Consider the following 26,451-nt stretch of genomic DNA (forward strand, 5'->3'; position numbering starts at 1 on the left):
AAGGTTGATGATGCCTTCCACTCTCTCCAAATTAGTTTTAGGAATCTTACAACTTTTTATGGATCACAAACTTGGATTCTATGTCCAGATGTAAAAGCATTATATAAATGGATCCATCCCCAGTTTGATTATAAATGACCAAACTTTTAGGGCTGTTAAAAGAGTAGAGAGAATTTCTGTAAAGTTCCAGGCACAGTGCAATATTACAGTTGTGGAACCAGGTAACTGATTTAATCTCATGTTCATGAGTTCTCTTGATTGTGTTTGATGTAAATGTTCATTGCACATCTGGAAGCTTTCCTAGATTTTTCTTTAATAAAACTTTAGTTTTAGGATAATCTTAGATTTATAGAATTATTGCAAAGAGAGTTCCTGCATACACTATGCCCAGTTTCCTCTATTATTGACATCTTACATTAGTATGGTAGATTTGTCACAATTAGTGAACCAATATTGATACATTACTATTAATGAAAGTCCATACCTTATTCAGAACTCTTTAATTTTGTGTGATGTCCCTTTTCAGTTCTAGCACCCCTTCTAGGATACCACATTACATTTAATAGTCAAATCTCCTTAGGCTCTTCTTGGTTGTGATAGTTTCTCACACTTTCCTTGTTTTTGAAGACCTTGACAGTTTTGGGATTACTGCTCAGGTATTTGTACATGGTCCCTTGATTGGGATTTGTCTGTTTTCCTCATGGTTAGATTTGAGAAAATGTGTTTTTAGGAAGAAGACCACAGAGACGGAGTGCCATTCTCATCACATCCAATCAATATGTTTTATCAGTATTGATGTTCTTTTTTTTTTAAACATCTTTATTGGAGTATAATTGCTTTACAATGGTGTGTTAGTTTCTACTTTGTAACAAAGTGAATCAGTTATACATATGTTCCCATATCTCCTCCCTCTTGCGTCTCCCTCCCTCCCACCCTCCCTATATCACACCCCTCTGGGTGGTCACAAAGCACGGAGCTGATCTCCCTGTGCTATGCGGCTGCTTCCCACTAGCTATCTCTTTTACATTTGGTAGTGTATATATGTCAGTGCCACTTTCTCACTTCATCCCAGCTTACCCTTCCCCCTCCCCATATCCTCAAGTCCATTCTCTATGTCTTCGTCTTTATTCCTGTCCTGCCCTTAGGTTCATCAGAACCTTTTTTTTTTTTTTAGATTCCATATATATGTGTTAGCATATGGTATTTGTTTTTCTCTTTCTGACTTACTTCACTCTGTATGACAGACTCTAGGTATATTGATGTTCTTTTTGATCCCCTGACTTGAATCAGTGTTTGTCAGGTTTTTCCACTATTAAGTTACTTGTTTCTTTCTCCCTTTACATACTGTACTCTTTGGAAGAGTTACTATGTGTAGCCCACACTTAAGGGGTTGTGCTTGACCTCCTTAAGAGTAGAGTAGCTACTGCAAGTAGCTCTCTGCAAGGGAGATTTGTCTATTCTCCTCCACTTAAATCTTTATCCAATCACTTATTTATTGGCCTATTATTCCTCAGTAAAACTGAAAAAAATCATGTTATATCCATGCAGATTCATGGATATATATTTTTCTCCTTTGTATTATAAATACTACTTTATTTTCTTGCTCAAATTATTTTAGTTTGGGCCATTGGGAGCTCTTTCAGTTGGAACCTCTATATCTTTTTTAAAAATTTATTTATTTATTAAAAATTTTATTGAAGTACAATTGATTCAGAATGTTGTGTTAGTTTCAGGTGTACAGCAAAGTGATTCAGTTATACGTACATGTATGTGTGTGTATATATATATATACACACACACACATATCTTTTTTTTTTCAGATTCTTTTCCCATATAGATTATTACAAAATATTGAGTATAGTTCCCTGTGCTATACTTGTTGGTTATCTATTTTTTATATGGTAGTGTGTATATGTTATTCCCAAATTTCTAATCTATCCCTCCCCCCTGACCTTTCCTCTTTGATAACCATAAGTTTGTTTTCTGTGTCTGTTTCATAAATAAGTTCATTTGTATCATTTTTTTAGATTTCACATATAAGTGATGTCATATGATATTTGTCTTTCTCTGACTTACTTTACTTAGTATGATAGGTCCATCCATGTTGCTGCAAATGGTATTATTCCATTCTTTTTTATGGCTGAGTAGTATTCCATTGTGGCATATATATATATATATATATATATATATATATATCTCACATCGTCTTTATCCATTTATCAGTCGATGGACATGTAGATTGCTTCCATGTCTTGGGTATTATAAATAGTACTTCAATGAACATTGGGGTGCATGTATCTTTTTGCAGTATGGTTTTCTCCAGATGCCCAAGAGTGGGATTGCAGGATCATATGGTAGCTCTATTTTTAGTAGAGCTCCTCCATACTATTCTCCATAGTGGCTGTACCAGTTTACATTCCCATCAGCAGTGTAGGAGGGTTCCCTTTTCTCCACACCCTCCCCAGCATTTATTATTTGTAGTCTGGTATGAGGTGACACCTCATCGTAGTTTTGATTTGCATTTCTCTAATAAGTAGCGATGTTGAGCATCTTTTCATGTGCCTCTTGGCCATCTGTATGTCTTCTTTGGAGAAATGTCTATTTAGATCTCCTGCCCATTTTTTGACTGGGTTGTTTGTTTTTTCTGATATTGAGCTGTATGAGCTGTTTGTATATTTTGGAAATTAATCCCTTTTTGGTTGCATCATTTGCAAATATTTTCTCCCATTCTGTAGGTTGTATTTTTGTTTTGTTTATGGTTTCCTTTGCTGTGCAAAAGCTTTTAAGTTTAATTAGGTCCCATTTGTTTATTTTTGTTTTCATTTTCATTACTCTAGGAGGTGGATCCAAAAAGATATTGCTGGGCTTCTCTGGTGGCGCGGTGGTTGAGAGTCCGCCTGCTGATGCAGGGGACACGGGTTCGTGCCCCGGTCCGGGAAGATCCCACATGCCGCGGAGCGGCTGGGCCCGTGAGCCATGGCCGCTGAGCCTGTGCGTCCGGAGCCTGTGCTCTGCAACGGGAGAGGCCACAACAGTGAAAGGCCCGCGTACCGCAAAACAAAAAACAAAACAAAACAAAACAAAAAGATATTGCTGCAATTTCTGTCAAAGAATGTTCTGCCTATGTTTTCCTCTAGGAGTTTTATACTATCTGGTCTTACATTTAGGTCTTTAATCCACTTTGAGTTTATTTTTGTGTATGGTGTTAGAGAATGTTCTAATTTCATTCTTTTACATGTAGCTGTCCAGTTTTCCCCTCACCACTTATTGAAGAGACTGTCTTTTCTCCATTGTATATTCTTGCCTCCTTTGTCTTAGGTTAATTGACCATAGCTGCGTGGGTTTATTTCTAGGCTTTCTGTCCTGTGGAACCTCTATATCTTCAACGTGCCCTCATCATTATGGCTTTCTGGTTTTGTTTTAAGCACATCCTTTCTGGCATCACATGATGTTTAAGACTCATCTTACGTATTTCCTATCCCAGTCTTAGAATCAGCCATTTTCCTAAGGAGATCTGTTTCCTTTTATTGGAGAATGGTACTAGAAACCAAGGTCTGGGTGCTTATTGCTGTTGAGATAGCATTTGCTTCTAGGCTCTCTCAGCTAACAGAGCAAGGATGTATCTACGTGCATACTAACCCATTTATGTATAAATATCTGTAAATATTTTGTATGTAACCATCTGAATCTTTATTAAGCTAATCATGAGTTCACACTGATGTCTCTGACTCTAATCCCTTACCACATAGATCAGTCTAGTCTCTTCTCTTGTGTACCTGTGTCCCACTCTACCAATGACATACCTGTTCAATTCTAGTGTACATTTATATTGGTTTCAAAATTGTTATCTTGTACTCCCCCAGTATATTTTGATACATTTTTTTGTTTCTTTTATTCCTCATTCAGATTCGGGAACTGGAATCTCTCCTGTGTCATAGTGACAGTCCATCTCAGCTCATCTGGACATCATCTCGTAATGCAGTGAAATCTAATTTCAACCTTGAGGACATCCAGCACAGCAAAGGCCAGGAGCCCTACAGCTCTTCCAAATATGCTATTGACCTTCTGAGTGTGGCTTTGAACAGGAACTTCAACCAGCGGGTGAGGCCTGTCTCAGTGATATGGAAATGGCAGGGCAGTGATTTCTGAACTACCACTGATTTCCTAGTAAGATGGCTGGCTTTCTAGTAACTATGGTAGTTTAGAAGATGAAATATTGTTTCTTGAGCAGGATTGCTATGAGGACAAGATAAGACATGATGAAGACTGATAGTTGGTGTATAGGAAAGTTTTAGGGCCGAGATGATTAGCTCCTGACCTTTTAGATATATGGGGGTTCACTCACCATTCCATAGCTCTTCAAGAGCTATATTTTATATAACAGAATGATACTACTAACAATGTCAGTAGTTACTGTTAAGCATTTGCTATGTTTTAGGTGCCATCCTTTTTATCTATGTATGCCATTTAATACCTTTCCCATCATAGTAAGGTAGGTCTGAGTATTCCCATTTTCATATGAGGACACGAAAGATTGGAGCCCTTAAGTCATTTACCCAGAAGTCACGCAGCTAGTAAAGGGTAGAGCTCAGAGTTGAGCCCACGGCTAACTTCATAGCTTGGATTTTTCCCACTAAGCCATGCGGCCACCCAGTGTTTATTATATCTGATGTTACAGGACAGTTGGTACTTAGAAAGCCTTCTGGAGAGTGGTGACCTTTGGTGAGGCTGCAGAGCTCTGTCTCTGTGAGGACCCGGGTTTTGAGAGCAGCTGTTGTCAGTCATGCTGGCTCCTTGTGTCCTCTGTGGTCTGGAACTTAGTGCTTCTTTGTGTGTCTCTCTTGCCCAGGTCTAAAATCTTAACTGGAAATCTCTGGTCTTTCCCATGGGCATTTTCCTTTGTTTGCTTTGACTGTGTTTTTTGAGTGTGGGACTGGGGAGAAATTTAATTCCACTAATATTTACAAAAGACTGACCATTTTTAGGCTCAGAATCGAGGAGGAAGGAAAAATAAAAAGACAGTGCAGAAACTATCTGCCCTTAAGGGACATTCTTTGATCACACTTTAGGTACAGTAATCTAAGCCTTACGTAATGGTCTAGACCTGGTTGATTCTGCAGTGGAGACCTTCATCAGGTGGAATTCTCACTTCTGAGAACTGGCTCTTAGAATCAAGCCTCTTAGTGAAGAGGGTGGTATAAAAGTAGAAGCTATGAGCATATTCTCTAGAAATGCATTTGAATCCTTGCTTTGTCACCAGCTTTGTAAACTTGGACAAATTATTTAATCTCCTTGTACTTCAGTTTCCTTATCTGAGAAACAGGGATAATAATAGTGCCTGCCTCATAGATTTGTTGGGAGGCTTGAATGATGGGATTGGTACGAAGCAGTCACAGCCATGCTTTGTGCTCAGAATGTGTGTGTGTGTGCTTGTGTGCGTGTGTGCATGTGTCTGCACACATGTGGGCGTGAATGCGTGGGGGGTGGGAGGGTGTGTGCTTGTGTGCATGCATACACGTGTGAGTGTGCCTATCCACATGCACGTGTGGTTTTTTTGGGTGTGTGCATATGTATATGAATGTGATTGTATATGTGGTATGTGTGCTTGGGTATGGGTGTCTGTGGTCATGTGGTCTGCACCTGTGTGTGCGTGTGCTTATGTGTGTTTGTGTGTTGACTGTTCTTGTTATTATTTGAGCTCAGTGTGTTGGTCCAGTTGTTAGCCTCCTCCTGAGATTTCTTGAGATGTTTAAAAACTTGTCACAACTGCTTGTCCTCTGGAAACTCCCTTTTAGGGGTAAGGTCAGAGTGGATTAGCTTCTCTTTTCATAATAAGCTCTGGGATTTTGCTTGTCTCAATTGTCAAATAAGTTTTGGGATTTCATCTTTTACAGAAAAGGGAGATTTAGCTGATGCTGCCGCCTCCTAAAATCTGTGTGATTATTTTGCAGCCTGTGATTTTTCTCCTTGGCTTTTATGAATAGAGAAGTAGCTAATAAAGAACTACCTCCCTTTGAAGCCTTGTATGACTGGAAATGTTGTTAGGTCTGTACAAGCTACCTGAAAGACTAACCATCCATGAATGGCCCCTCACACAGGCCTTGTGGAAGTACTCAGGGTCGTCACACTCATTCCCTAGGATTAAACATGTGGGGTGACTGTAGTCTTGGATAAGACGGCCTCCTTGCTTGTTTCTTTTGTTGCTTAATGTCAGAAAGTTGTATGTGTTGGAAGCCCTGGATTTTAGTTCACAGATGTCTTCATTTAGGGCTGAAAAGGCCCTAACTGTTCCTGGCTAGTTCCCAGAATAAGAAATTTTCCTTAGCTATCTTTGGGGCAAAATATTCTTGGGAAGAATTTTTGGTCTCTAAGACTCCTGACTTTTTTCAGAGGACTGTTGGTAAATCAGGGGGACTCTCGGGGGCTGGATTATCCGTGTCAGGCACCTCCAGGCCCTTGCAGCACTGAATAAAGAAGAAGACCTTCCAGCTTTTGATGCTCAGGGTACTTTCTGTCCATTGAACTGACTCTGCTACACTGGCATTTTCTATTTTTGTTTAAAAGAAAAATAATAAGATTAAAAGTAATAAAAATATAAATTAAAATGGTCAACATCAAAATAAGGTAAAATGCAGTGAAAATTAAACCAAATAAACTAGTAAAACAAATCCCAGTGCTCCAAGGATTACTAAAGACCACCCAGGGCCTCTTCTATTACTAATACGTGCCGTATGTTAACTGGGGCTCTCTTTATAGAACAGATCTTTCTAAAATGATGAGTCCTGGGCTAAGAACCTGATTTAGAGATCTTCAGTTGGAGGAGATCTTTGTGGAACCACACACAGCCCTCATTCCTCTCTGATGCCAGGAGCTCCCAACTCAAGCTGGAGATATGGACCTTATATACCTGCAGGGAAACAGACACAGTTGAGGTTTAGTTGTCTATATTTACTAGATCAGAAACTTCTTGCAGGCAAAGACTTTACTGTGTATGTCTTTTTTTATCTTAACTGCTTATTATTTTTTTAACATCTTTATTGGAGTATAATTGCTTTACAGTGGTGTGTTAGTTTCTGCTTTATAACAAAGTGAATCAGTTATACATATACACATGTTCCCATATCTCTTCCCTCTTGCGTCTCCCTCCCTCCCACCCTCCCTATCCCACCCCTCCAGGCGGTCACAAAGCACCGAGCTGATGTCCCTGTGCTATGCGGCTGCTTCCCACTAGCTATCTACCTTACGTTTGGTAGTGTATCTATGTCCATGCCACTCTCTCGCTTTGTCACAGCTTATTTTGATTGGTCAGCTGATCTTCAATTAAGCTAATAACATGGAAAACTCAGGTAACCAGGTCCTACTTTTCTCGTCCAGCTTCAAGCTTGGTTATTCTTTGTTCTCTAAGTTTCTTGAGAATAGAGACTTTATCTTACTATTTTTTGCATCCTGAGTGCCTCTCAGAGTGAGTTCTCAGTACATGATTCTTAAACTGAAATGGTCTACCCAGCTTCAAGGACAACTTAGAGCATAAATCCTTGATGCCCTGGCTTGCTGGCTCATTTGTGTATCTCCTTTATTAACTAGCACATAGGTGACTCAAAGTATGTTGAATTAAAATTAATTGCTACCCCTCTCTGTGTTCCCAGGGTCTGTATTCCAGTGTAGCGTGCCCAGGTACGGTGTTGACCAATTTGACATATGGAATTATGCCTCCCTTTGTGTGGACGTTGATCATGCCAATCATATGGCTGGTAAGTGATGAATACTTCTTGTCTTAGTTTACTTAAGCTGTTCGAGTTGGAACCAAAAAGTTGTGTTTAAGGGTTGGGAAATAAGAAATTGAGTCTAAAGGTGGCAGAATTCCATTTCATTCAAGGGTTTTGACGTTACTTAGTATGTAATCTCTGCTTCATACTACCTGATATTCCGACTGTACCACCATCTGAGTGTCCACTTTTCTTTAAGGGAATGTTTCTTTGGTCATGCACCATAGATCCCAAGAGTTCTATGATTATATAATTTTGGGAAACCTGTGTTCACATGTTATTGAGACGTATATTATGTCTCAGTAATATGTTATATACGTCTCAGAGACATATTAATACGTCTTTTGTTACCCAAACGTTATTGACTAGAGACGTTTCAATATTCATAACAAATTACCGGCTACAGGCATTAGTTTCTGCAAAAATCCCCTGGTCAATAACGAGTTAAAGGATATCAAATTGGATTTCTCTGAGCTTTTAATGTAGTCAGATGCATTAAAAGTTCCCCAAAAGTGTACGATTGTGCATTGTATGATCATAGAATCATGTTTTTGCTTGTTTGTTTTGTATTTTGAGTATCTTGCAGGACCAGTGTCCTCCAGCACACATTAGAAAATGTTGCTTTTAGGAAATGTCCCTCCTTGTAGAGCTCAGGAAAAAAATATCCCTCCATTATAGCAGGCAGAGAAAAAAGATGAGAAGGAAATATGCCTTCATGTTAAAAGTGGTTGATTGGAGTAATGGAGATTAAGTGATATTTCTTATTTAGATTTCTTTATTTTTTGAAACTTAAAAAATGCTCTATAATAAGAAATGCAGGTTGTCTTTTATTAATATTTAAATGAATAATGCTTTTGTGACTCTAAACCACCACGAAATGACTATGGTTTTCTTTTTCTTAGTTCCGCTTTTTCGCAAATGCTTTCACGTTGACACCATACAATGGAACAGAAGCACTGGTATGTTACTAGAGTTTTAATATATTGTATTCACTTCACAGATGTAGACTGTAAGTTCACTGGTTTAGAAACAATCTTAACAGAAAAGATAAGAGAACAAGCTCTGAATAATCAAGGTCCTGTTTAGGGCTAAGTTCTGAGCATTAGGAGTGAACTTTGAACGTTTAGTATGTTTCATGGCACTGGATACCATGGTTGTGGGGACAGCACTTCTGTAGAAGCAAAGTGCATGAGCAGCCGGAGGAGAGCACAGCGTGGAATACTGCAGCGGCAGGCAAAGCAACACGGTGGCTGGGCAGTCAGTGTGAGATTTCCTGTGGAGAAGGTGTGTTTCATGGGTCAAGAGTAGAGGCAACGAAGTCCAGCTCCATTTCCTTATGGGAAGGTTCTCTTTTCTCTGTTAATATTCGAGAATCGAGTTGTTACTTTATTAGAAAACAAGTTCGTTTCCTTAAATCGCACATGTGTGGATTGCATGTGTTTCCTCATCAATGGCAGACATTAGTAATGGATCATAATACTCTGTTCTGCTTACATAAATGATGTCTCTGAGTGTTTTTCAACTCAAGGCCCAACGACATCCACTACTAATGGATCAGAATCATCATACAAGATGAAATTTATTTGTCCTCTGTGCTTTACACCATCTGGTTGAAATTCTATTGTACTAAAGTCAGTTCTGTGTGTGTGTCTCCCTCACTCCATTTAGCTCCCTCAGGACTTTTGCTAGGCATCTTGAAAACCCGAGAGCCTAGCACTGTAGTGCTCATACTTAACAGATTCTTAAATCGTAGCTGAATTGAAATTAAGGCAAACGTTAAGGGAATTGACTTGGCACTCTTCTTTTGGTAAACATTGCAGAAACAAATGCATTGATTGTAGAGACACACAGTAGAAGCAAGTACTTTTAAACTAATTTTAATTATTTCTTAATATATATGTCAAACTATTTAAGATAATGAATAGTCCTTTAGGGCACTCATTCCGCACATTTATGTCACTGAAAATCAAGTCTAGAGGTCAAGTATATATTGAGTGTCGGTGGTGTGGAAATAGAAGTCAAAATCTAGTTAGAAGTCAAAATAGTTAGAAGTTACTAAGGAGCTTAGAGTCATGTTTAGAAAAAAAGAATGAATAGAGAAAATAGACAAGAAAGTAAGACATTCTGTCATCTGGTGGCAGGTACTGTAGGAATAATAAGAAAGGAGGATCACAGTGGGGCTGGACTGGTTGGAGGAGGCTTTGCTTGCTGAGTCGGGCTTAATCCGGGCTCTGAAGGATAGGTTGGATTTGGATGAGATGAGCAGCATGACCCCAGTGTCACAGTTTTAAAAGTTTGTTGTGACCCTGCTGTAATTTCCTTCAGTGTGGATGGGTGGGAGGTAATTACCACTTAGTGATGGTTATATATGCTGGTGGATACAAATGAGGGTTTGAGCACACCACGTGTGTAGCAAGAATCTCTTCAATCTTTGGATAAGTTTTATCTCCTTAGATGGTTTGAACCTGAGTGGCCTAAAGCACGGTGGTTAAGAATGTGCTATATGTAATTCTATTACTATAGAATTACAGTAATTCTGTTCGAATTCCATTTCTCCAGTTTCTGGCTGTGAACCCTTGGGCACATGTTTTTCACTCATCTAAGCCTTTTGCTATTAACTATAAAATAGGAATTATAGGAGTAAATGAGAGAAGGCTTATTGTAAAGGATTCTGTGTATTTCAACATTTGAGATTTTAAAGAAGACCATCTTAATGAAACAAGTATAGTTCTGGCATGTGAACTGACAGATCAATGGAACAGAATAGAAAGTTGAGAATAGGCCCATAGCATACAGGGATTTGGTATATGATAATGATGGCCTTCCAAAACAATGGGGAAAAGATGGTTTATTCAGAAAATAATAGAATAGGATCTTTTCTTCTTACCTTACTGTCAAATAAAATTCTTGGTAAGTTAAAAGATCCATAAAAATTAAAAAATATAGTTACTAGAAAAAAATACGGGGGGGTGGGGCACTAAGATCCTACAGGCTGCTTGGTGCTGCCAAAAAAAAAACAAAAACGGGGAAGTTATAAAATAATTTAAGAGTGTGGAGGCTTAGCTACGCCCAGTAACCATAAAAGAAAAGACTGAAAATTTTGATTTAATAAAAGTAAAAAAATTTTACATGACTAAAATTCTCACTACACATACACTCGAAAGAGTAACCACAAAGTGGAAGAACACCTGCTACTCATACCATAGATAAAGGGTTACATTTTCTTACTATCTAAGGAGCTTCAACAAATCAAGAAAAACAACCTATTGGAACAATAGGCAAAGGACATGAACAGAGAGTTTTGAAACTGTTTTAATCATGTGAAAAGATGCCTAATCTTACTCCTACTAAGAGAAATGCGAATTAAAACTATAATGAAAAACTGTTTTTCAACTCTGATTAGCAAAGATTAGAAAGTTTGATAATGTACTATATTGGCAGTGGTCTAGGGAAATAAGCAGTCTTCTACATTGCTGGGGGAGAGTAGACTCATATAGCCTCTATGAAGGACTCTTTGACAAGATCATTCAAAATAATAAACACACATACCCTTAACCCAGCATTTCTATCTTTGATATTTATCTTATAGATGTACTCAAACTTATATGGAATGATGTATTCATCATTCATCACAGTGAGGTTTGTAATAGCAAAAACTGGAAAGAACCTCTAGGTCTAGCAGTTGAAAACTGATTATATAAAGTGTGGCACATCCATGAAATGGAATACTGTGCTACTTTAAAAGAGAATAAAATTTTCATATACTGATTTGAAAGTATCTCCAAGGCCTGTTCAAGTGAAAAATGCAAAGTGTGGAGTAGTGTGTATATTTTGCTTCCATTTGCATAAGAGAAATGGATATATATGTTTTTAAGCAAATAGACTTCCTTAGAAGAATATACAAAACAGTAGCATGAGTGTTTGCTTCCAGAGAGGAGAACTGGGTGGCTAGAAAATTGGGGAGGAAGACTTTTTACCACGTACATCTTTTGAAAGATGTACGTGTGTGTGCTTATCTATTAATAAAATATCACATCAGTGACCCATACTTTACTGTGGCGTGAGCTGAGTATCCACTCTGAATAAGCTCCAGACCACATGCCATGAACTTTAATCTGGGGATTAAGAGAAGAGACAGCTAAAATATGGTTTTTTGCTTTAAATAAAAATTTCACAGGATGCTATTAAGCAGGCTGCCCTACTGTCTTCCTTCGAATTATAGTAGTGGTTCATGAAGGCATCACAGTGAGCTGATGCTGTTCAGGAGGACTTTTAGAATTTGTCTGGGGCTCTGTAAAGTGCTGATTATACATCCCCTCCAGCCTCACTCACCTTGGGCAGAAGAGAAGAATCACTGACACCCTCTTCTTTTCCAGGTCTGGCTTTTCCACCAAAAGCCCGAGTCTCTCGATCCTCTGGTGAAATATCTGAGTGCCACCACTGGCTTTGGAAGCAATTACGTAACATCCAAAAAGGTAAATGTTTCCTTTGTTTCACTGAAGAGGTTGCTGCTGGTTCCTGACCAGCCCTACCAGCTGCCCAGCTTCTCTCTCCTGGAGCTCCCGTCTCCGCTCGCTGGCATCACGTGGGCCTGTTTTCATTTCTTTCTGCTGTCTCCTGCCTCTCAGCCATGGCACACCTTCTCTCCACCTAAACTGCTCTTACCCTTCTTTCTACTGATTCATTTCTACTGTTTATCTTTAAGATCACAGCTTTCACGTGACCTTTTACATCAGGTCAGATGCTTTCATGCTAGGCTTTTTTGACCTCTTATGCCAGTTCTGTGTAGTATTCATTCAGTAGCGGGCCACCTTGTCCAAGGATAAGCTCCATGAGGAGGGGGGGATTGCACCCCCTTTCCTAGCATGTTCCCTTGCACATGGCAGGTGCTCAAGAAATGTGTCACAAGTTGGATGAAATATAAAGCATCTTTCTGAGTGAAGTTAGCTTCCCTTTGAGTGTTCAGTTCCACTTATGACAACTGTTAGCTTTAATAGACTGGTGTTTTGAGGAGGAACGGGATGGAGTTTGGAAAAAAAATGAATGCTGTGTTTTGTAGACTCTGTGTAACCTAAAATGAAATTAAACATAGTTACAGGAGACTTCCCTGGTGGCCCAGTGGTTAAGACTCACCACTCCCAATGCAGGGGGGCCGGGGTTCGATCCCTGGTCAGGGAACTAGGTCTCGCATGCCACAACTAAAAATGATCCCGTATGCTGCACCTAAAGATCCCACACGCGGCAACGAAGATCCTGTCTGCTGCAACCAAGATACGGCACAGCCAGATAAATAAATAATAAAAATAAACCTAGTTACATATTAGAAAAATGAAAAAAGTTTTATTTTGACCCTGTAAGGATTAATTTTGTTGTTGTTGTTGTTTTTTCTTTTTGGCTGCATTGGGTCTTCGTTGCTGCACGTGGGCTTTCTCTAGTTGCGGCGAGCGGGGTCTAGTCTTCCTTGCAGTGCACAGGCTTCTCATTGCAGTGGCTTCTCTTGTTGCAGAGCACGGGCTCCAGGTGCGCGGGCCTCAGTAGCTGTGGCTCACGGGCTCTAGAGCACAGGCTCAGTAGTTGTGGCGCACGGGCTTAGTTGCTTTGAGACATGTGGGATCTTCCTGGACCAGGGCTCGAATCCGTGTCCCTCGCATTGGTAGGTGGATTGGTAAGCGGATTCTTAACCACTGCGCCACCAGTGAAGTCCTAATTTTGTTGTATTTTTGTCATGAGTAAGGTTTACTTTAGCTTCCCATTTTTCACTGCCTATCTTATTGTGAGGAGGAATCAGCATAAAATAAACTTAGATTGAAGCAAATAAGTTAGCTAAGTCAGAGTCAAAATTGTCAGTGATCTTGTCTATGTCAGTAGCTTGAGGTCTAAGGGGAACCAGGCTCTCTGCTTCCCGTGGTATATGTTTACTGAAAATGAACCTATGAACCTCCAGTGTTTCCCAAAATACCTTTTGTGGGATAGTTCCTTGAGATTTGCAGAAAGCAGTTTGTCAGCCAAGTAAATTTGAGAAATGCTTCATATTATATGTCCCTCTTTCAGAGACATGCACAATGCACATTAGCCCAGTAAAGGCTTTGAGAAGTTGATACGGTTAAGAAGTATGTGTGACGTGTTTCATCCTGCTGCTTGCAAGCTATTCTTGACTATACAACTTTTTCTTTTCTCTTTAAATTTTACATAATGCTTAACATCATCCCAAAGAACACACTTAGGGAACTCTATTGTAAACTAATGAGCTTACTTTTAGGCCCTCAGAATTTGTTTGGACTTACTATCTATTGATCTTGAAGGAATAATTGGTTTACCAAGGGGAGAAAATGTTTAATTCTATAAACCAAAGTATTTTATTAGCATTTCATAGAAATGCAGAATTGCAGAATGCAATTGCAGAAATTGCAGAATGTTTTTTTTTTTTAACATCTTTATTGGGGTATAATTGCTTTACAATGGTGTGTTAGTTTCTGCTTTATAACAAAGTGAATCACTTATACATATACATATGTTCCCATATCTCTTCCCTCTTGCGTCTCCCTCCCTCCCACCCTCCCTATCCCACCCCTCCAGGCGGTCACAAGGCACCGAGCTGATCTCCCTGTGCCATACGGCTGCTTCCTACTAGCTACCTACCTTACGTTTGTTAGTGTATATATGTCCATGCCTCTCTCACGCCCTGTCACAGCTCACCCTTCCCCCTCCCCATATCCTCAAGTCCGTTCTCCAGTAGGTCTGTGTCTTTATTCCTGTCTTACCCCTAGGTTCTTCATGACATTTTTTTTTCTTAAATTCCATATATATGTGTTAGCATATGGTATTTGTCTTTCTCTTTCTGACTTACTTCACTCTGTATGACAGACTCTAGGTCTATCCACCTCATTACAAATAGCTCAATTTCATTTCTTTTTATGGCTGAGTAATATTCCATTGTATATATGTGCCACATCTTCTTTATCCATTCATCTGATGATGAGCACTTAGGACGTTTCCATCTCTGGGCTATTGTAAATAGAGCTGCAATGAACATTCTGGTACATGACTCTTTTTGAATTTTGGTTTTCTCAGGTATATGCCCAGTAGTGGGATTGCTGGGTCATATGGTAGTCCTATTTGTAGTTTTTTAAGGAACCTCCATACTGTTCTCCATAGTGGCTCTATCAATTTACATTCCCACCAGCAGTGCAAGAGGGTTCCCTTTTCTCCACACCCTCTCCAGCATTTTTTGTTTCTAGATTTTTTGATGATGGCCATTATGACTGGTGTGAGATGATATCTCATTGTAGTTTTGATTTGCATTTCTCTAATGATTAATGATGTTGAGCATTCTTTCATGTGTTTGTTGGCAGTCTGTATATCTTCTTTGGAGAAATGTCTATTTAGGTCTTCTGCCCATTTTTGGATGGGGTTGTTTTTTTGTTATTGAACTGCATGAGCTGCTTGTAAATTTTGGAAATTAATCCTTTGTCAGTTGCTTCATTTGAAAATATTTTCTCCCATTCTGAGGGTTGTCTTTTGGTCTTGTTTATGGTTTCCTTTGCTGTGCAAAAGCTTTGAAGTTCCATTAGGTCCCATTTTTTAATTTTTATTTCCATTTCTCTAGGAGGTGGGTCAAAAAGGATCTTCCTGTGAGTTATGTCATAGAGTGTTCTGCCTATGTTTTCCTCTAAGAGTTTGATACTTTCTGGCCTTACATTTAGGTCTTTAATCCATTTTGAGCTTATTTTTGGTTATGGTGTTAGGGAGTGATCTAATCTCATACTTTTACATGTACCTGTCCAGATTTCCCAGCACCACTTATTGAAGAGGCTGTCCTTTCTCCACTGTACATTCCTGCCACCTTTATCAAAGATAAGGTGTCCATATGTGCGTGGGTTTATATCTAGGCTTTCTATACTGTTCCATTGATCTTTCTGTTTTTGTGCCAGTACCATACTGTCTTGATTACTGTAGCTTTGTAGTATAGTCTGAAGTCAGGGAGCCTGATTCCTCCAGCTCCGTTTTTTGTTCTCAAGATTGCTTTGGCTATTCGGGGTCTTTTGTGTTTCCATACAAATTGTGAAATTTTTTGTTCTAGTTCTGTGAAAAATGCCAGTGGTAGTTTGATAGGGATTGCATTGAATCTATAGATTGCTTTGGGTAGTAGAGTCATTTTCACAATGTTGATTCTTCCAATCCAAGAACATGGTATATCTCTCCATCTCTTTGTATCATCTTAAATTTCTTTCATCAGTGTCTTATAATTTTCTGCATACAGGTCTTTTGTCTCCTTAGCTAGGTTTATTCCTAGATATTTTATTCTTTTTGTTGCAGTGGTAAATGGGAGTGTTTTCTTGATTTCACTTTCAGATTTTTCATCATTAGTATATAGGAATGCCAGAGATTTCTGTGCATTAATTTTGTATCCTGCAACTTTACCAAATTCATTGATTAGCCTCAATAGTTTTCTGGTAGCATCTTTAGGATTCTCTATGTATAGTATCATGTCATCTGCAAACAGGGACAGCTTTACTTCTTCCTTTCCGATTTGGATTCCTTTTATTTCCTTTACTTCTCTGATTGCTGTGGCTAAAACTTCCAAAACTATGTTGAATAAGAGTGGTGAGAGTGGGCAACCTTGTCTTGTTCCTGATCTTAGTGGAAATGCTTTCAGTTTTTCACCATTGAGGATGATGTTTGCTGTGGGCTTGTCATATATGGCCTTTATTATGTTGAGGAAAGTTCCCTCTGTGCCTACTTTCTGCAGGGCTTTTATCATAAATGGGTGTTGAATTTTGTCAAAAGCTTTCTCTGCATCTATTGAGGTGATCATATGGTTTTTCTCCTTCAATTTGTTAATATGGTTTATCACATTGATAGATTTGCATATATTGAAGAATCCTTGCATTCCTGGAATAAACCCCACTTGATCATGGTGTATGACCCTTTTAATGTGCTGTTGGATTCTGTTTGCTAGTATTTTGTTGAGGATTTTTGCATCTATGTTCATCAGTGATGTTGGCCTGTAGTTTTCTTTCTTTGTGACATCCTTGTCTGGTTTTGGTATCAAGGTGTTGGTGGCCTCCTAGAAGGAATTTGGGAGTGTTCCTCCCTCTGCTATATTTTGGAAGAGTTTGAGAAGGATGGGTGTTAGCTCTTCTCTAAATGTTTGATAGAATTCCCCTGTGAAGCCACCTGGTCCTGGGCTTTTGTTTGTTGGAAGATTTTTAATCACAGTTTCAATTTCAGTGCTTGTGATTGGTCTGTTCATATTTTCTATTTCTTCCTGCTTCAGTCTTGGCAGGTTGTGCATTTCTAAGAATTTGTCCATTTCTTCCAGATTGTCCATTTTATTAGCATAGAGTTCCTTGTAGTAATCTCTCATGATCTTTTTTATTTTATTTCTGCAGTGTCAGTTGTTACTTCTCCTTTTTCATTTCTAATTCTATTGATTTGAGTCTTCTCCCTTTTTTTCTTGATGAGTCTGGCTAATGGTTTATCTATTTTGTTTATCTTCTCAAAGAACCAGCTTTTAGTTTTATTGATCTTTGCTATTGTTTCATTTCTTTTTCATTTATTTCTGATCTGATTTTCTGATCTGATTTTTATGATTTCTTTCCTTCTGCTAACTTTGGGGGTTTTTTTTTCTTCTTTCTCTAATTGCTTGAGGTGCAAGGTTAGGGTGTTTATTCGAGATGTTTCCTGCTTCTTAAGATGGGCTTGTATTGCTATAAACTTCCCCCTTAGAACTGCTTTTGCTGCATCCCATAGATTTTGGGTCATTGTGTCTCCATTGTCATTTGTTTCTTGGTATTTTTTAATTTCTTCTTTGATTTCTTCAGTGATCACTTCGTTATTAAGTAGTGTATTGTTTAGCTTCCATGTGTTTGTATTTTATACAGATCTTTTCCTGTAATTGATATCTAGTCTCATTGCAGTCAGAAAAGATACTTGATACAATTTCAGTTTTCTTAAATTTACCAAGGCTTGATTTGTGACCCAAGATATGATCTATCCTGGAGAATGTTCCATGAGCACTTGAGAAAAATGTGTATTCTGTTGTTTTTGGATGGAGTGTCCTATAAATATCAATTAAGTCATCTTGTTTAATGTATCATTTAAAGCTTGTGTTTCCTTATTTATTTTCATTTTGGATGATCTGTCCATGGGTGAAAGTGGGTTGTTAAAGTCCCCTACTATGTATGTGTTACTGTCAATTCCCCCTTTTATGGCTGTTAGTTTTTGCCTTATGTATTGAGGTGCTCCTGTGTTGGGTGCATAAATATTTACAATTTTTATATCTTCTTCTTGGATCAATCCCTTGAACATTATGTAGTGTCCTTCTTTGTCTCTTCTAATAGTCTTTATTTTAAAGTCTATTTTGTCTGATATGAGAATTGCTACTCCAGCTTTCTTTTGGTTTCCATTTGTATGAAATATCTTTTTCCATCCCCTCAGGTTCAGCCTGTATGTGTCTCTAGGTCTGAAGTGGGTCTCTTGTAGACAGCATATATAAGGGTCTTGCTTTTGTATCCATTCAGCCAATCTGTGTCTTTTGGTGGGAGCATTTAGTCCATTTACTTTTAAGGTAATTATAGATATGTATGTTCCTATTCCCATTTTCTAAATTGTTTTGGGTTCGTTATTATAGGTCTTTTCCTCCTCTTGTGTTTCTTGTCTAGAGAAGTTCCTTTAGCATTTGTTGTAAAGCTGGTTTGGTGGTGCTGAACTCTCTCAGCTTTTGCTTGTCTGTAAAGGTTTTAATTTCTCCATGAAATCTGAATGAGATCCTTGCTGGGTAGAGAAATCTTGGTTGCACGTTTTTCTCCTTCATCACTTTCAGTATGTCCTGCCACTCCTTCTGGCTTGCAGAGTTTCTGCTGAGAGATCAGCTGTTAACCTTATGGGGATTCCCTTGTGTGTTATTTGTTGTTTTTCCCTTGCTGCTTTTAATATGCTTTCTTTGTGTTTAATTTTTGACAGTTTGATTAATATGTGTCTTGGCGTATTTCTCCTTGGATTTATCCTGTATGGGACTCTCTGTGCTTCCTGGACTTAACTATTTCCTTTCCCATATTAGGGAAGTTTTCAAGTATAATCTCTTCAAATATTTTCTCATTCCCTTTCTTTTTCTCTTCTTCTTCTGGAACCCCTATAATTCGAATGTTGGTGCATTTAATGTTGTCCCTGAGGTCTCTGAGACTGTCCTCAGTTCTTTTCATTCTTTTTTCTTTATTCTGCTCTGCAGTAGGTAGTTCCACTATTTTATCTTCCAGATCACTTATCCGTTCTTCTGCCTCAGTTTTTCTGCTATTGATCCCATCTAGAGTATTTTTAATTTCATTTATTGTGTTGTTCATCGTTGCTTGTTTCATCTTTATTTCTTCTAGGTCCTTGTTAACTGTTTCTTGCATTTTGTCCATTCTATTTCCAAGATTTTGGATCATCTTTACTATCATTATTCTGAATTCTTGTTCAGGTAGACTGCCTATTTCCTCTTCATATGTTAGGTCTGGTGCATTTTTATCTTGCTCCTTCATCTGCTGTGTTTTTCTGTCTTCTCATTTTGCTTATCTTACTGTGTTTGGGGTCTCCTTTTTGCAGGCTGCAGGTTCGTAGTTCCCGTTGTTTTTGATGTCTGTCTCCAGTGGCTAAGGTTGGTTCAGTGGGTTGTGTAGGCTTCCTGGTGGAGGGGACTAGTGCCTGTGTTGTGGTGGATGAGGCTGGATCTTGTCTCTCTAGTGGGCAGGTCCACGTCTGGTGGTGTGTTTTGGGGTGTCTGTGGCCTTCTTATGATTTTAGGCAGCCTCTCTGCTAATGGGTGGGGTTGTGTTCCTGTTTGCTAGTTGTTTGGCATAGGTTGTCCAGCACTGTAGCTTGCTGGTCGTTGAGTGAAGCTGGGTGCTGGTGTTGAGATGGAGATCTCTGGGAGATTTTTGCTGTTTGATATTACGTGGAGCTGGGAGGTCTCTTGTTGACCAGTGTCCTGAAGTTGGCTCTCCCACCTCAGAGGCAGAGCCCTGACTCCTGGCTGGAGCACCAAGAGCCTTTCATCCACACAGCTCAGAATAAAAGGGAGAAAAAGTAGAGAGAATTAGTAGAAGTATGAAGAAATAAAGAAAGAAGGAGGGAAGGAAGGAAGGAAGGAAGAAAGAAAAAGAAGAAAAGAAGGAAAGAAGGCAAGAGGGAAAGAAAGGAGGGAAGGAAGGAAAAAAGACAAAGAAAGAAGATACAGTAAAATAAAAGTATAATAAATTATTGAATTAAAAAATAGTTATTTAGGAAAAAAAGGGACATATAGAACCTTAGGACAAATGGTGGAAGCAAAACTATACAGACAAAATCTTACACAGAAGCATACACATACACCTTCACAAAAAGAGGTAAAGGGGAAAAAATCATAAATCTTGCTCTCAAAGTCCACCTCCTCAATTTGGGATGATTCGTTGTCTAAAGGAGGGAAGGAAGGGAAGAAAGAAAGAAAGAATAAAGGAGGGAAGAAAGAAAGAAAGAAGGTAAAGTATAATAAAGTTATTAAAATTATTAAGAAAAAATTAAAAAAAAACAATGGATGGATAGAACCCTAGGACAAATGGTGGAAGCAAAGCTATACAGACAAGATCTCACACAGAAGCATACACATACACATTCACAAAAAGAGGAAAAGGGGAAAAAATCATAGATCTTGCTCTCGAAGCCCACCTCCTCAATTTGGGATGATTCGTTGTCTATTCATGTATTCCACAGATGCAGTGTACATCGAGTTGATTGTGGAGCTTTAATCCGCTGTTTCTGAGGCTGCTGGGAGAGATTTCCCTTTCTCTTCTTCATTCTCACAGCTCCCAGGGGCTCAGCTTTGGATTTGGCCCCGCCTCTGCGTGTAGGTCGCTGGAGGGTGTCTGTTTTTTGCTCAGACAGGACGGGGTTAAAGGAGCTGCTGATTCGGGGGCTCTGGCGCACTCAGTCCAAGGGGAGGGAGGGGCACTGCGTGCGGGGCGGGCCTGCGGCGGCAGAGGCCAGCGTGACGTTGCACCAGCCTGAGGCCAGCCGTGTGTTCTCCCGGGGAAGTTGTCCCTGGATCCTGGGAACCTGGCAGTGGTGGGCTGCACAGGCTCCCTGGAAGAGGGGTGTGGATAGTGACCTGTGCTCGCACACAGGCCCCTTGGTGGCGGCAGCAGCAGCCTTAGCGTCTCCCCCCGTCTCTGGGGTCCGTGCTTTTAGCCGCGGCTCGCGCCCGTCTCTGGGGTCTATGCTTTTAACCGCGGCTCGCGCCCGTCTCTGGAATTCCTTTAAGCAGCGCTCTTAAACCCCTCTTCTCGTGCACCAGGAAACAAAGAGGGAAGAAAAAGTCTCTTGCCTCTTCGGCAGGTGCAGACTTTTCCCCAGACTTTTCCCCGGACTCCCTCCCGGCTAGCCGTGGTGCACTAACCCCTTCAGGCTATGTTCAAGCCGCCAACCCCAGTCCTTCTCCCTGTGCTCCGACCGAAGCCCGAGCCTCAGCTTGTGGCCCCGCCCACCCCGGCGGGTGAGCAGACAAGCCTCTCAGGCTGGTGAGTGCCGGTCGGCACCGATCCTCTGTGCGGGAATCTCCCCACTTTGCCCTCCGCACCCGTTGCTGTGCTCTCCTCCGTGGCTCCGAAGCTCCCCCCTCCGCCTCCCGCAGTCTCCACCTGCGAAGGGGTTTCCTAGTGTGTGGAAACCTTTCCTCCTTCACAGCTCCCTCCCACTGGTGCAGGTGCCGTCCCTATTCTTTTGTCTCTGTTTTTTCTTTTGCCCTACCTAGGTACGTGGGGAGTTTCTTGCCTTTTGGGAGGTCTGAGGTCTTCTGCCAGCCTTCAGTAGTTGTTCTGTAGGAGTTGCTCCACGTGTAGATGTATTTCTGGTGTATCTGTGGGGAGGAAGGTGATCTCCACGTCTTACTCTTCCACCATTTTCCCAGCACTGCAGAATATGTTTTAACCTTTGATTAATTTTGGGAAGTCAGCTCTCTGCTCTGTTTAAAGGTTGGGTTGAACTAAAGAGAGCTATAATGTCTTTTCCAGTTACAACATGAAAAAACACTAATATAATTGAACGAATAGAAATATTTTTTCCAAAATGTTATAAAATTTTCTTTCATTTTTTAGCCTTTTAGCTTCATGAAGAAAGAGTTTTTTTTAAGTTTAGGCTCTGTGTTGACTTGGAAAGAGATAACAAACACTTTATAGGGGCTGAAAGTTTGCTTTTACGTACAGTGTGTAAGTTAAAATTAGATTTTCTACATAAAAGAGAAGAGTGTAAAATAATAGTGGATTAAACAAGATAAAAGCTTAGGTTTCTCGCATGTAAAGCAGTTTGGAGAGGCAACCTTAGGCTGGCCTGGCAGCTCTGCAAATTGTCAGGTGCCCAGGTTCCTTCTGTCATCCCTGAGGTGTGGCCTTCATCCTTATAGCTTAGGGGAGCAGCATGGAAGAAGGGAGAAAGAAAGGGGTGCCCCATTCCTTTTAAAGAGAGTCCTGGATAGGTACCATACAACACTTCCACTTACATCTCATTGGCCAGAACATGGTCACCTGGTACCACTAACTTCAGTGTAGGCTGGAAATGTAGTCTTTCATCTGCAGGGCAGTGAGCTCAGCTAAGATCAGGGCTCTTTTTACTAAAGAATGTGGATATTAGGAAGTAAGTAGCAGTTGAAATTAAAAAAAAATTTCTTGATTTTCCTCTTTGCCTTCTTTATATCACAGATGTTTGGTGTCTTCTGTTACTAGGTACACAGCAGTTAGGGGAGACAGCAAAGCTCAGATCTTTCAGTCTTGCTATTTAAGGGAAGCATCAGTAGGCTTGGTGAGTGTTGGAGTTTGGATGGAGAGTTAATGTGTCCTCAGGATTCCTAACATTCCCCACATGGCTGCCACCACAGCCCATTCCAACTGGCCCTATTTTGGGTTCTCTTACCTGTGTTATTTAAGTGGCTCCCTTTTATTCAAATACTATTCATTTCATTTTTCCTTCGTAGTCATCCCTATCTTTGTTTCTTTTCCAGATAGACCTAGATGAAGACACTGCTGAAAAATTTTACCAAAACTTACTGGAACTGGAAAAGGATATTAGGGTCACCATTCAAAAAAGCAAAAACCAGAGCTGAAAATGGTGCTCTCTGAGCACCATTTTCATGCCTTCTGTGGATTCTGGAGCACCTGGGTTTCTGAGTTGGATGGTATGCATTTGTGGTAAACTGTGAGTTCTGATTTTCTCTTTGTTTCAGAATTACCTCTATGACTGTGTGTGTGTTTGTGCATGTGAGAAAAAGATTGATAAAATATAATATATTCTTAAGAATGGTGTTATATCAAAATTGTCCTAAGTGTCCATCATCGGATGAATGGATAAAGAAGATGTGGCACATATATACAATGGAATATTACTCAGCCATAAAAAGAAACGAAATTGAGCTGTTTGTAAGGAGGTGGATGGACCTAGAGTCTGTCATGCAGAGTGAAGTAAGTCAGAAAGAGAAAGACAAATACCATATGCTAACACATATATATGGAATTTAAGAAAAAAAAATGTCATGAAGAACCTAGGGGTAAGATGAGAATAAAGACACAGATCTACTAGAGAATGGACTTGAGGGTATGGGGAGGGGGAAGGGTAAGCTGTGACAAAGCAAGAGAGTGGCATGGACATACATACACTACCAAACGTAAAATAGGTAGTGGGAAGCAGCCGCATAGCACAGGGAGATCAGCTCAGTGCTTTGTGACCACCTAGAGGGGTGGGAGGGAGGGAGACGCAAGAGGGAAGAGATATGGGAACATGTGTATATGTATAACTGATTCACTTTTTTATAAAGCAGAAACTAACACACCACTGTAAAGCAATTATACTCCAATAAAGATGTAAAAAAAAAAAAATTGTGCTAGTCACAATTTGTTTATTCTGTGAACTGCAGCCCAAGCTACCCTTCATGGGATGAGGTGTAGACTTGAATAATCATGACACAGACACACACTTTCTCCTTTTCACCTGCCCCAGCAGGAGGAAATACTGCCCATTCTCTGAGTGACCATCTTAGCCTTGTTCCTTTCGAGTAGTTTTCCTAGGTCTTGTACCTTATTTCTTCTTCCACATGCTGCTTTTACCAATCTTAATACAGATGCCCATGTAATTAATCATAGTAACAAAGTATATGTATTTGGGCCACTTGAATTATTTTTTTCTTATTTTAAAAATGTCTTTTATTGAGATTGATTTAGTCCATGTTAATAGTGGGCCTGACCTTTAACACAATTTGCAAATTTGTTTATTACTTACCCACTCGTTTTCATGACATTTTAATGGATGTAATCTTGCAGCAAAAATGATTTATTCAGATTGTTTCAATGAAATTTTCCAATTGAATAATTACTGGTGGAATGTCTCCTGGTATCAGTAGTGGTCAAAAGTGGTTAGGACTTAGTTTGCATGATATGAAGACAAAATGCTAAGATGCTTAGATGTTTCAACCAACACCTGTAATATAACAGTTACAGTTTGAATGAGTTAATGTGAAAAATTATATGTAAATATAATTTCTTTACATTTTAAAGTATGGATTTTTGGTTATACTTTAAGTTTGTTGCTAAAGATATTTTTAATAACAAACATGTGAAAATTAGGGCTGAACACTGTCTTCAAGAAAGAAGGGTAAAGTTGGAGAGCTGAAAGCAGAGCTGGTTTTTGATCTTCTGTTCACTCGCTGTTAATTGGGAAGAAGGACTTTGTTATGGATCTCAAACTCTTCATCTGTGAAGGAATTATCTTTCTGCTTCCTCTGTTCATGGGTATGAAGTGAGCATTAAATGCAATAATATGTGAATGAATAAAGAGCATTTTTTGAGAATGATGACTACAAAGTTTTTATTAGGGATTAATAAGCCAGAGTGTCATAGTTGAAATATTACTGTGTAAGGCACTGAGTGACCACGTCCCACCTAACTGAGAGTTGGTTCTGTTTCCCGAATGTTTTGTTTTAAATTGAAGTACAGTTGACTTACAGTGTTTCAGATGTACAGCAAAGTAATTCAGTTATTTATATATATGTATATTTCAGATTCTATTCCATTATAGGTATTACAAGATATTGAATATAGTTCCCTGTGCCATACAGTAGTTCCTTGTTGTTTATTTTACGCATAGTAGCATGTATCTGTTAATCCCAAACTCCTAATTTATCTCCCCCAGCCCTGCTATCCCCTTTAGTAACCATAAGCTTGTTTTCTTTGTGAGCCTATTTGTTTTATAAATAAGTTCATTTGTATCATATTTTTAGAATCCATGTATAAGTGATATCATGTGATATTTGTCTTTCTGTCTGACTTATTTCACTTAGTATGATAATCCCTGGGTCCATCCATGTTGGTGCAAATGGCATTATTTCATTCTTTTTTATGGCTGAGTAGTAGTCCATTGTATATTGTATGTGTGTGTGTGTGTCTGTGTATCATGTATTCTTTATCCATTCATCTGTCTATAGACATTTAGGTGGCTTCCATGTCTTGGCTATTGTGAATAGTGCTGCTATGAACATAGGGGTGCTTGTATCTTTTCCAGCCGGAGTTTTCATCTTTTCCAGATATATACCCAGAAGTGGGATTGCTGGATCATATGGTAACTGTTTTTACATTTTTAAGGAACCTCCAGACTGTTCTCCATAGTGGCTCTACCAATTTACATTCCAACCTACAGCCTAGGAGGGTTCCCTTTTCTCCACACCCTCTCCAGCATTTGCTATTTGTAGACCTTTTTTTTAATTTGCTTTGGCTGTGTTGGGTCTTCACTGCTGTGTGCGCAGGCTTTCTCTAGTTGCAGTGAGCAGGAGCTACTCTTTGTTGCGGTGCATGGGCTGCTCACTGCGGTGGCTCCTCTTGTTGCAGAGCACGGGCTCCAGTAGTTGTGGCGCATGGGCTTAGTTTCTCCACGGCATGTGGGATCTTCCCGGACTAGGGATCAAACCCATGTCCCCTGCGTTAACAGGTGGATTCTTAACCACTGTGCCACCAGGGAAGTCCCTATTTGTAGACTTTTTGATGACGACCATTCTGACCGGTGTGAGGTGATACCTATTTTAGTTTTGATGTGCATTTCTCTAATAATTAGCAATGTTGAGCATCTTTTTATGTGCTTTTTGGCCATCTGTATGTCTTCTGTTGAGAAATGTCTATTTAGGTCTTCTGTTCATTTTTTTTGATTGGGGTATTTGGTTTTGTTTCAACATTGAGTGGTATAAGCTATTTGTATATTTTAGAAATTAATCCCTTGTCAATCACATCATTTGTAAGTATTTTCTCCCATTCTGTAGGTTGTCTTTTCATTTTATTGATGGTTCCCTTTGCTTTTAAGTTTAATTAGGTCCCATTTGTTTATTTTTGCTTTTATTTATTTCTTTTACTTTACGAGATGGATACAAAAAAGTATTGCTGCAATTTATGTGTTCTGCCTATATTTTCCTCTAGGAGTTTTATAGTATCCACTCTTAGGCATTTAATCCATTTTGAGTTTTGTTTTGTTTTTTTGTATAGGGTATTACAGAATGTTGTAATTTAATTATTTTACATGTATCTGTCCAGTTTTCCCAGCACCACTTATTGAAGAGACTGTCTTTTCTCCATTGTATATCCTTGCCTCCTTTGTCATAGATTAATTGACCATAGCTGCATGGGTTTATTTCTGGGCTTTCTAT

General features: G+C 39.4%; 1 protein-coding gene across 1 annotated transcript in view; it reads left to right on the forward strand.

Moving 5' to 3' along the window:
* Positions 1-24,612, forward strand: part of HSD17B7 (hydroxysteroid 17-beta dehydrogenase 7) — a 33,212-nt gene extending 8,600 nt beyond the window's left edge. Inside the window, exons 5-9 of the mRNA XM_067728481.1 lie at positions 3,907-4,101; positions 7,647-7,751; positions 8,669-8,725; positions 12,143-12,241; positions 22,774-24,612. Of these exons, the coding sequence (XP_067584582.1) occupies positions 3,907-4,101; positions 7,647-7,751; positions 8,669-8,725; positions 12,143-12,241; positions 22,774-22,875 (558 nt within the window). The 3' untranslated portion in view covers positions 22,876-24,612. The remainder of the gene's footprint in view (positions 1-3,906; positions 4,102-7,646; positions 7,752-8,668; positions 8,726-12,142; positions 12,242-22,773) is intronic.
* The last annotated feature ends 1,839 nt before the right edge of the window (positions 24,613-26,451 follow it).

Source organism: Pseudorca crassidens, chromosome 2 (genome assembly GCF_039906515.1).
Source record: "Pseudorca crassidens isolate mPseCra1 chromosome 2, mPseCra1.hap1, whole genome shotgun sequence".
Taxonomy (NCBI): domain Eukaryota; kingdom Metazoa; phylum Chordata; class Mammalia; order Artiodactyla; family Delphinidae; genus Pseudorca; species Pseudorca crassidens.